The following is an 11,317-nucleotide window of genomic DNA, read 5'->3' as shown; positions in this document are numbered from 1 at the left end:
GGACTATGGTCATTTAGTACCCAAATAAAAATATAACTTTTCACCTGCGTTACGCAGAAGAGCATGCTTTGACTTCTGTGGGACCTCTTCCGTGTATTTTTTTGCAGTACACAAAGAGCATACTTTATTTTTCTCGCCTCAACTCGATCGCAACAATCGCACTGTGGCTGTCTCTGATTCTTTTCCTTGAAGTAATGTCGTCGTCAATGCCATTGCCGCTCGCAAGAGTATCATTTCAAACCTCATAGATCGTGGGTTCTACCAAGTCGTGCGATATTTTATTCGATGCCATTGTACGCCAAGCCCTCACCTAGAGGTAGGCGTTTGCGAGAGCTCGTCTCGTTCTCTTTGCTGATCGTTGTCATTGATGATGGTGGGGCAGAGTCGGCTGGTTTATATCAGAATATTATACCATGGCTCTTTGTGCAGGTGCGCCAACAATCTATCAACCTATGATAATTCACAACCATTCATTGTGATGACAGAAATACCCACGTCCACCATGCACATACAGTAAACAAAGATGTTGCCGCCTACTATCACACTCCCACACCTCTCTCTTTTCTCGGACGGGTTCGACTATTTACACCACCCCTACTCGTTTCAATTCATCCATGATAGCAACCAACGCAGTATTAAGATAGTCGTAGTAATGCTTTCTAGTGGATGTAGTATTCTTGAGAACATATTATGAAATGTGTAGTTAGGGGTCATAGGCATATATAGTGTGTTTTATCTGCATAGAGTAGGCGGTTGAAAAAAATGGATTACAACATCACGAAACTTTTACAAGACATGAACATAGAGCCGAAAGATAGTAGGTTGTTGTTTTTCATCACATATCATCCAGCAACATGGTTACCCACCAGACCAGTATCAGCCTTCCAGATGGTCCCATGATGGTGCAAACTGATCATGATACAGGTTTGGATGCGTTATCATGTTTGGGGCGTCGGGCTACGTATGTACATTAAGGAGAAGGTTAGAGACTAAGCGTTCAATTCCTCACATGCTAGGAATACCTACCAGAGCAACCATTGATGATGAAGCCACGGGCGGATGTGACAGCGGTGATCGAAATGTGTATGGATGGTAACATTGTGATGTTGGTTGATGGCGATAACGGCTGGTGGTCACATAGTCGTCCTCAGGCATATTCTTGGATGATGTAGCGCTGGTGCTGCTAGTACTACTGCTACTGCAGCAACTGCTGCCGGTATCGCTGCTAGTGTCATTATTATTGACCATGTTATCGCGCTGCATGGATGCTGTTCTCTCGATCAATTTTTGGACATGATAAAGACGTTCGCTTGCAGGGATTCTAACACTGGGTGTACCGCTCGTATGGATCATTCGAGTATGGACTTTGAAATGACGTCGCAAATTGCTAATGACAGCAAAACGACGACCGCAGCCGGGTCTATTGCAAATGTACGGTACATCAATCTTTTAAGTACTGCTTTTATCAGCCCTTAACAATTACACCTACGTGGTACATTCAAAAGGCTTCTCGCCTGTATGTGTATAAATGTGCGTCTTCAAAGCACTCGGACGAGTAAAGCATTTGTTACAGATATCACATTGATATCGGCGCTTCTCGATGCGTTTACTACTAGAGTTGTTAGCGTTATCAAGCATTGTTAAAAGAAGACAAAGAAACAAAAAAAAAGAAGGTAGGCGTATATAAAAAGCATAGGTTGCACAATGAAGAGCTGCAGTTTCCCCTCAGGGACGCGATGCGGTGTTTATTTGCATGTCAAGAATTCATTGTTCTCATCTTCCCACCGCATTGTATACAAACCTCCTTAACTTCACTTTTTGTGTGCCAGCAGTGTACCTGAGAATTATACTCGCTATCACGGTTATTTTGACATGCTGTGCAAAACTCTGCTGCGTTTCAAGTATTATGATTATACGTGTACATTTGGAATATTTGGAAGAGAGGAAGGGGAGTGTGGTAAGCTCCTGTAATCTGCAACATCAACAATCCCATGATTTTGACCCCACGGACTTTCATCTCCCAATAAGTCTCATGATAAAGGCGTTGGAAATTCTTGTCCAATCGCAATTCTGGTACTGTATCACACTGGCGTTAGGGGCCCATCATATCGGTGGACAAATGGTATTTGCATAACCCAGTAACATTGGCAATTCTTGTTAACATGCAATCTGAATGTATTGGAAGCCTTCAGTATAATTCGGCCTAAACGCCATTGAACCCTTGTGTATTATGCATAGGGGTATTGTCTTAATGCCTGGTATTGTTACTACTGTTACTAACGCTAGTGCTTCTACTATTTCGACCACCAAGGAAGACGAGTAAGCTCAGTGCAGCTACGCAAGATGCTGTATGGATAAGTGCCACTGCTCCCCATCGCCCATACACCATGCCACCCAATATGCATCCTAGGCCAAAACCAAGCCCATTGAATAGAGCTGCTAGAATGCCTTGTGCAATAGCGCGCTGATCAGGTGGGAAAAACGTATCAACTTCAGATACAGCAGTCGACCATGCTAGTGCGTATCCAGATCCTATACTGCATTATTAGTATCCGTTGGCATTAATCCCGTAAATCGAAGCATACCACTTGCAAAATGCATTCCAAGTGCCAACACAGTTGACAGGGAGTTACCAGGCGATAACGTCGAGTACACAAGATTACGAACAATTAATCCGATATGAGCGAGTGAGATCAAACTTGACACGGTAAACTCTTCCAATAACTGAATGTATGCATAAATACAAATCAGTAACCATAGCCATTCCCCAATCGATATGGTATATTCACCTTATTGGACACCCAGAAGGTTGTTACTTCTGCAATACCACCGATAGGGCCAGTCCATCCGATTAATGACGAATCAATCTTGAGATCGTTGCATAGAAACAAAAAGAGGAATTGAGAAACCATAGCATATGAGATGCCAAGTAGTAGCATAGTGAGCAGGAATGACCACACACGTGGAGTCGTCAACGTGGACTTTTGTGGTGGTTTCGACTCTGGACGACCAAGGTCCGCAAATGCAGCGAGAGTAGATTCGACAGTGGGAATGTTGGATAAAGCAAGGCCAATGGGCGGTAGATGATCCATGTTGGCAATACGCTGACTAGCTTCTGTTTGTACATCGAGCATTGATGTTGCTGTTCTTAATAGCCCCAAACGCCTGTCATCTATGCCATCTTCCAAAATTTCAGTATTGGCGTAGCTTGCCATGCTGTCTCGACGTGGTAGTGGATCCACATATTCGGATAAGCTGTTGTGCATTGAAAGTTGCTGTTGCTGATATTGCTGATATTGCTGGTGAATACTAATTGGCTTCCGAAGTAAAGAACGTTGCTCGTCAGCTTCGTTGTTGTTTTCCCATTGTCCTCCTTCTTCTGTTGGGAACCGAGTAAATATTGCAAGCAAGGCAAATGCAATGATGCCAAATGCAAATATATAAAATGCCTTATCAATGCCAGCTGCACCAATCCATAAGCCCACGAGCAGAATATTGATGCCGTTGGAAACTGATCCCCATAGCCGCTGATTGCCTATCAACAAGCTGTCAGTCATGTGCTTGGACTTTTGTCATGCATGTCAAACTGCCAATCATTATTTACCATATAAAATCTTTTGGTCCCCCAAGATCTTGAGCACAGCACTGTCAACTAGTACTTGGAGAGGTTGACCGAAAAAGGCAAACAACAGAGCAAAGGATGCGGTTGCGACAAACTTCAGAGATAAACCACTGTCTGAGGAATCTTCTTGATTGCTTGAAAGCCAAGATGGGAGGAACATGAGTGACATGATGCTTGCACCACCCACGAGAGCAAGCACGCTCATTAACGGGCCGTGTAAATTGGGGCGTCGGTCGACAATCAGCGTCCATAAAGGACAAGCAATACTTTGAACGAAGGGAGCTATTGCAAGCAACACACCAATTTGATCTGACGGCAAGCCAAGCGCACTATCATAAAACAAGGCTATATAGGCGATAGCTGAGCCGAAGATAGTATAGAGGCAAACGTAAAGGAGCTTTGGAAAGAGCATCAACTAGTGGAGTTGTGCACAATAAAGGGTGAAAATGAAAAGAAGTAATAAAATGAAAAGCGAAGGGAAAAAAAAAGTGAATTAAAATATTCGTCATATGATTTGACCCTATCATACATGACACGAGTGTCAGGTGCTTCAATCCCTTAATTCTTTCACCCCGCTTTCCGTTGTTCGTTACAGCAGCAGTATCAACTCCATACGTTTCATCCAATGTGCTGGAACTGAGTTTGGCGGTGCATGTGCGTATTGTCTCGGCGATATCTATTATCGTTGGCACAGAAACCCTTGCTAAGATACCACTTTCTTTTATAGCGATCCTCCTTTTTCCCCATCTTCTTTCCATTATATCAAACATAAATGGAATCTGCCAATAACAAGCTACGACCCTTACAAAAGCAGGATAATGAGCCATTACGGCCATCTTCGTCCACTCATCAGCAGCAACACTCTGGCCGTGTACAACAGCCAACACCCAATCATTGTCCTTCTCATACGTCGTATAATGAGCAAAGTCAGCAGACTCCTCCTCCTGTATCAACAACATCCAATACACAGCTGGAAGAATCACCTCCAATTCTATCTCGTCAAACAGCACCTGTATCAACTTATTACAGTGAGGCTCCATCGCAACCAATGGCTCCACAGACACCAACAGCTCCATCGCACAAGATACAGCAGCATGAACAGGAACAGCAGCTTCAAGATGTTGGTGCAGAACATCTCACAAACAAGGGTGACCCGCTATTGGCAAAGTGGACTAGCAGTTTTTGGCGGCAGACTGGAAAGATGCAAGCAGCTGTTGGCGATCTAACAGGTTTCGAATCGTGGCAAACTCAAGGTCGTTCTACCGAAGCATGGGCTGATACTGCGTATCGTGAAGCTGAAAGTCGAAAAAATCAGGGTGACCCTAGCTGGGTGCGTGGCGAATATGATGTGGTTATGGGAACTCTTGGTAATGCGGTTGGCTATCTAGCTGGAGATCCAGAGATGCAGGCTCGTGCTCGTATGCGAGCTCACGAAGGTCAAGACCAGGTTGACAGGATTAAACGTTCATAGCATATTCCATTACTACTGCAGCTACAATATAGATAACTTGTATAATGATGTTGAATAGAAAGCAAAGCCTCTATAACGACAATAATATCTTTTGGGTTCAATACTGACTTCTGTTTTATACTTATGCAACCTACAAAACAATCACCTTTCAAGTGGCAGGTGGATTTATCATCTGTGATTTTCCATCACTTCGACTCGGTACTCCAAAGTGCTTGACACTTTACCAGTATGATAAATCATGACAACAATTTCCACGCCACACCTACTCGTATATAAAGTAGGCTCTTTGCACCAGCATTATCATACGCCCTTTCTTTCTACTTTAACTGCCACAACCTACTGTCAGTGCCATGGGGTAAAGAAATTTCCATCATATCAAGCATTTGGGGTTTGGACTAATCATGTTCATTTCTCTCATACACCAGAGGCATGGATTTATATAAAGATGGGTCAAGAAGCTAAATATTTAAGGGAAGAGGGTATAAAAATACAAGGATGTTTTAATGTTGTTTTTCATGGGCCCAAACGCCTGCGTTATATTTTGCGACGTCATTGAGAAGATGGACCTGGTCGGCAACTGATTTGAGAGCACCAAGAATAACACCATTACCAGTAGTAAAATCGTACATATAATAATGCAGTCCAGTTTCCTGACAAAAGCGGCGAACAAATGGAACGCATTGACGTAGATTATGCCGGGGTAAACGTGGAAAAAGGTGATGAACCGCCTGATATTGAAGACCGCCGTGGAACCAATCAAACCATTCGGGACAATCGACATCCATCGTGGTGCGTAGTTGTTTGGCAGGGAAGGGTTCACGAGGACCAAAATCCACGGTAGACATACCAAAGTGTGAAAGGGTGATTTGTACATGCAGTGGGAAAGTAAGCATGTATGAAATAAATACATAGGCAACAACCATGCCCCAAGATGGCAACTGAGCTAGTAGAGCACCGTACCAGATAAAAAAGCAAGTAATGCCAAATAATTCGAGGCGACGATTACGTACTTCCTTATCGAAGAATAGATATAAGAAAGACAGACGGTGTAAATTGAATCGGCCAAAGAGGAGGACAATATAGTAGAGATGATGTTGATATCGCACAAAGAAACGTGCAGGTGCATCAAATTCAAATACACGTTTGTAATAAGTCGAATAAATGTTGTCAAAGAAACGTGTGGTGATAGCAAAGAAAGGTAAATGCTGAATATCTGGATCATGTTCTGGATGATTGGTGACAATATGATGAACGTTATGGTTGTTCTTCCACCAACCAAGTGATAATCCTCCAATAAAGTCTGCTATAATCACTCCGATCAAATGATCAATCTCGACACGTCCCGTGATTTCGTTATGTCCAGCGTCGTGAGCGGTAAACACCAGCTGATGCCATAAGCACGCCATGAATACAGCACCCAATACATGTTGCCATGTCTCCGTTCCACGTAGCGTAAACCACAGTGATAGGTATAAGAACAAGGCATATCGACAACACTCTTTTCCATATCGATAATAGTTGCATTCGAATAATCCACGATCCATTAACTCTTGCTCTAGTCGCCTGTATGCTACACGCACTTTGGTCACATCCAGTCCTTGTTGTACTTGCAGATCTTGTTGCTGACTAGCATAGTGCTGTGTATGAAGTGAACTGATTGTTTGATCAAAGCCTTCCACGCTCATACCACCTTGCCACGACGCGTCAATCATTACTGTTCTTGCTTGCTTGTCATCGTTTTCTTCTCGCTTATAATCCATATTCACTGGTAGTGCCAAGTCTGACAGGTATTCGCCAATGCAGTAATGTCGCATCATACGCTCGTACACACGTGGTGGATGCATGGACCGGATCTCGTCAGTGACATCCTTGCCGAGTACATGACGAATAGCAAGTTCCCCACCGGGATGTTTGTGAATGAAACGGTCGACTTTGTACACTTGATTTTCAAAGATAAACAGCGCTTCACCCTGTTTGACTCGTTCTTCCACTTGTTGTTGTGTCAGCACGACACGTTCCTGACTCGTTGTAGTTGTATGTAATTCGGTGTTGGGTGGCATTCTACGAGGTGGCGAGAAAAGGTCCAAGAAAAATCGTGCGACTCGATGTAGTCCAAGCGGTCAGTTGCTCCGTGTTACGCTCTCTTGATTCCGCAAAACAGACTGAGATAGCTTAGTGAACCTTTGGCCTTATCAATACACGTCTTCATATCTCGATACACGAATCTTCTTTTGTCAATACAAAGCCTATAATATTTGTATAAGCTCCCACAGTCGTACCGTTTAATCACATAGGAACCACTGTTGCCACTCACAACACTTGCACGCATAATATCCGTAATCTTCAATATGTTGACACTGATTTCTGATTGCATGCCCCGAATCATACAATTCGATCATCTGATACTGAGAGAATGTGGGCCTTGTCTGTATCCCATTGTTTATACCTCCATCCATATCCCCCGTTTTCCTTTCCTTAATATACACAGTGAATGCTCTCAGAATGGTACGTGAATTGGCATCATAGCAACCGCCCTTCGAAACGACATGCCATTGTATGCTGGGTGAAAGAGAGATTGGATGCATTTTTTGGGGTTCTTTATGATTTCAAATGATGAAGGCCTAAGTAACACGGTCCGCTGTGTCGGAAACTTTCAATTAACAAATCATGTGATCAGCCCTTCCAACTGCAGCTGGTTTTCAGACCCGAAAAAGCCAGATATTTAGGACACAGAAGAATTCTTTCTCTTCAAGCTATCTTACATAAACCTCGAAACAGTGAGTCTCGACTGGTATTTTCATGTAAAGGATTTGCTAATCCCAAGATCTTAGGACTTCCCAATGAATAACACCATACGTCCAAGACTGAATGCTGACGACGATCTTGAGCAGCTACAGGAAGAATTTTTTGCCAAACGCCAAGTTTCTTCAGCGTCTGTGAGACACGTAGCACCACCCGCACTCGGACAATCTTCAAAGAAAAAGAGTATTTTTGCGCAACGACAGCAAACCAAAAGCCAAACAGCAGCGAAAAAGCATGTAGAAAGTGAAGACCTGTCATCTATGCCCGATTTGGAAGAAGCTGATACTACTTCTCAGCAAGTGAATGAGCCCCATACACCGGTTTCTAAGAATATGCTAGACTTATCGTCACTTCTCGGCAATATACTCGGTGAAGTGAAGGAGAATCAAAGCGTGTCGGTTGAACCGCCAAGCATCCGAAAAGGTGAAATGCGATCTCAGCATCATACCCAGGGCTTTCCGAAACCAGCTCGTCGAAGCGTTTTCAAACAAAGTATGGCGATCCAGCATAATAATGTTCACAAAAGTGAGGACGTTAATGTTTCAGATTATGAGCGTGATAATATGAATCGCATTGAAACAATGTCTGCAGAAGAAATCGAGGAAGCGCGCAAAGAGATTTTCAGCACACTTAGCAGCGAGTCTATTTCAATGCTTATGAATCGGGACAAAGGAAAAAAGCAGCACACTGGAACTGATAACCAGAAAACAAGCAAGCACGATGAGGAGTTGATTATGAAGCATCGTATGGACAATCGATTCAATATCAATGATGAGCAATCAACCAACACTGAGAAACTTTGTCGTCAATTGAAATTCAATTATCGTGGTGAATCATTCGACTCGGTAGTTGACCCATCATCTTGTCAGGGTCTCCATAACCACAGTGGCGATCCTGATAAAGCTAGCTATACGTTGGAGGAGCTATTTTATATGACTCGCAGCCATATGCCTTCTCAGCGAGCAATGGCATTGAATACAATGGCATGTATCATCCAACGTGCAAAGAGAGATCATGCAGATCAAATAATCAGCATTTTTCGTCAAGTGGAACAGGGACCAATGTTTTTTATACAATCGGCGCTGGATGATAAACATCTCACGGTTTTAGTGAGTGCAGTTAAAGCATTGGCAGCTATTATTCTGGATGAAACAGAGGACACTGTTGATACTATCATGGATGCGGGGCAGTTCAACGAATACCTTGGGTATATGTCCCTGCCTAATCGACTTCAAGATAAGGATGATGATGATGGTGCCAAAACTACGACTCAAGATTTCATCCAATCTTTGATTAATACGGATCTCTTGCCACGCCTGCGTTATCTTATGTTGCCCAATAGCGAATTATGCCAGGAAGACAGCGCATCGTTTGAAAGGATTGTAAATATCTTGGGAAAGCTGGCGAGACATGGATACGAGGCATGCAAGGCAATCCAAGATCACCAATTACTGTCTTCGACGCTTGAGTGGGGAATCTTGAAACGCGATTGGCCAATGACGCAGAGTGACGAAGTGAATAGTTATCCAAGTCTTTCGGTGCTTCAATTCCTCACGGTACTTGCACAAGGAAATAGAGATGTCGCTGCAACAATCGCTTCACAAGCAACTTGTTTGCTGCAATATCTTGTCACTCCACCCGATGTAGCATGTTCGCCTCTACAGAACCGCGCTTACGCCTTGCAAGTGGAAGCGCTGAAACTATTTCAGGTTCTACTGCGTTATGGATACGTAGTACCAGGATTTAGCGATCTGCATGAATCAATCATGGGCTGGCTGCGTATTTCGATTACGGAGAAAACAATCTGTAATGAGGCTCGTGGTGTAACAGCGATCCGTCTACTAGAAAGCTCTCTTCATGCAGCTGCCAAGCCTCACAGCACCATCCCAAAACACGCCATCGAGTGGAACCAGCCCATAGCGTTCGTACCAGTGATACTTGCTGTATTGCGTACATCTGGGTCGGGAACGATGCATGATGCAGCAATGGGGTATTTTGCAACCTACGTAGGGTATTTTAATCAGTTTCCCTCGGACGATGGTGAAATTACTATCAAACATGCGTGGAAGACAGTCATCGAAGACAAAACTAAGCTGAGCTATGGCGGAAATACCAACAGTGTGCTCCGTTACTTGCAATTCCTTCGTGCGTTTAGTTTGATCAAGGGGACGACATTTCAAAATATCAATCAAGCGGCAATGGACTACTTGAAGAATGCGGTGGATCATGTTCGATCAATATGTCAGAACGGCATCTTGGGGAGACTGGCATTGTGGACCTGGATATCGTCTATCAATAACCGGAGGGAGCGAATCCAGCTTTGGGGATCTGAGAAAGCTTACGACTCTGCTGAACTGGAAGCTACCACCAAGAGCGTTCGTGGTTGTCGTTTGGAGACAGGCTTAGCACGTAAATTTGTTCAATACTGCATCCTTGATCGGTTGGATTCTGAGCTTGTGAGGGTCCTTCATCCTTTCTACTTGCGAGAAACCACTAAAGTAGACGTCGTTCTTGACCAAGAGCCAGTTGATGTAACGACATTAACAGCTCCTCAAAGTATGCCTAGTACAGCTGCAAGTGTTACCAGCTGGCTGTTTTCACCCATTGATGAGGTGTATCATGCCGAGAAGAATCATACGATGCAATGGGATTTCGAGTCCAGGGAAGTAGTGACAGCCGTCTTAGAAGCAGCCTCTTTATTACTGGAGCATGTAGCCATCGACCATGACGTAGCCATTGTTTCACTAATGAAGATATTTCTCATCGGGAGTCGCACACAGCACGATATGAAAAGCGATCATGAAATATTTTGGGACCAACGGGTATCAAATTGGATCAGGCGATGGCTCGATAAGCTATGTGTGGTGCACACGGAAGCACCATTTGCGGAAACCATCGATGACGCTTGGCGAAGGTCATCTATCTACACTCGTCAGTCATTCTATCAATTTTACCAATCATTTGTCGCCCAATATGCGAGTACATCGTTTGGTGAACGCAACTTTGCACGATTGCTAGCCTACATCACTATGGAGGCTACAGACGTTGTGGACTACAGATATTTGCTATGGAATGACTATCGTGATGTGCTACCAACCATCAAGGTCAATCGTAAGGAATTGCCAAATATGAATTATCAAGGTGAAGTTAATCCAGCACTGGTACAAGCATATTTATCAGCTATTATGGAAAACAACCTCAGCAAGGAGGAGGATGGCAACGCAATGCATCATTTTGCAATCAGAGTGCTTGAACTAAGCACTGCAAGCTCTCTTTCTCCAGGTCTACGTAGAAGTATTGAACAAGTACTGTCGAAGAAATAAATAAGCTTGATTTGACCGAGGATCTATCTCACATTTGGCATGTAATATACTAATTGCCGACGAATGATTCAATAGCAACTACTGGTGATGCTATTGGAC

The 11,317-nt window shown here is 43.7% G+C and overlaps 5 protein-coding genes across 5 annotated transcripts; 2 read left to right on the top strand and 3 right to left on the bottom strand.

The window, feature by feature from the left end:
* Positions 1 to 876: 876 nt before the first annotated feature.
* Positions 877 to 1,638, bottom strand: O0I10_008111 (uncharacterized protein; the record flags this gene model as incomplete). The annotated part of the gene is made up of 3 exons (XM_058488118.1): positions 877 to 957; positions 1,027 to 1,420; positions 1,490 to 1,638. 3 exons carry the CDS (start codon positions 1,636 to 1,638, stop codon positions 877 to 879), a joined length of 624 nt encoding a protein of 207 aa, XP_058341230.1.
* A 610-nt stretch (positions 1,639 to 2,248) lies between these two features.
* O0I10_008110 (uncharacterized protein) lies at positions 2,249 to 4,034 on the bottom strand (the record flags this gene model as incomplete). The annotated part of the gene is made up of 4 exons (XM_058488117.1): positions 2,249 to 2,532; positions 2,586 to 2,724; positions 2,790 to 3,535; positions 3,605 to 4,034. The coding sequence occupies 4 exons, from the start codon at positions 4,032 to 4,034 to the stop codon at positions 2,249 to 2,251; spliced, it is 1,599 nt and encodes a 532-aa protein (XP_058341229.1).
* Positions 4,035 to 4,394: 360 nt separating this feature from the next.
* O0I10_008109 (uncharacterized protein) lies at positions 4,395 to 5,093 on the top strand (the record flags this gene model as incomplete). Its single annotated transcript, XM_058488116.1, has 1 exon — positions 4,395 to 5,093. One exon carries the CDS (start codon positions 4,395 to 4,397, stop codon positions 5,091 to 5,093), a length of 699 nt encoding a protein of 232 aa, XP_058341228.1.
* A 500-nt stretch (positions 5,094 to 5,593) lies between these two features.
* Positions 5,594 to 7,153, bottom strand: O0I10_008108 (uncharacterized protein; the record flags this gene model as incomplete). Its single annotated transcript, XM_058488115.1, has 1 exon — positions 5,594 to 7,153. One exon carries the CDS (start codon positions 7,151 to 7,153, stop codon positions 5,594 to 5,596), a length of 1,560 nt encoding a protein of 519 aa, XP_058341227.1.
* A 780-nt stretch (positions 7,154 to 7,933) lies between these two features.
* O0I10_008107 (uncharacterized protein) lies at positions 7,934 to 11,218 on the top strand (the record flags this gene model as incomplete). The annotated part of the gene is made up of 1 exon (XM_058488114.1): positions 7,934 to 11,218. One exon carries the CDS (start codon positions 7,934 to 7,936, stop codon positions 11,216 to 11,218), a length of 3,285 nt encoding a protein of 1,094 aa, XP_058341226.1.
* Positions 11,219 to 11,317: the final 99 nt, after the last annotated feature.

This window comes from Lichtheimia ornata (genome assembly GCF_029851405.1).
Source record: "Lichtheimia ornata isolate CBS 291.66 chromosome Unknown scaffold00041, whole genome shotgun sequence".
Classification (NCBI taxonomy): Eukaryota; Fungi; Mucoromycota; class Mucoromycetes; order Mucorales; family Lichtheimiaceae; genus Lichtheimia; species Lichtheimia ornata.
This window is presented reverse-complemented; position numbering and strand designations above follow the sequence as displayed.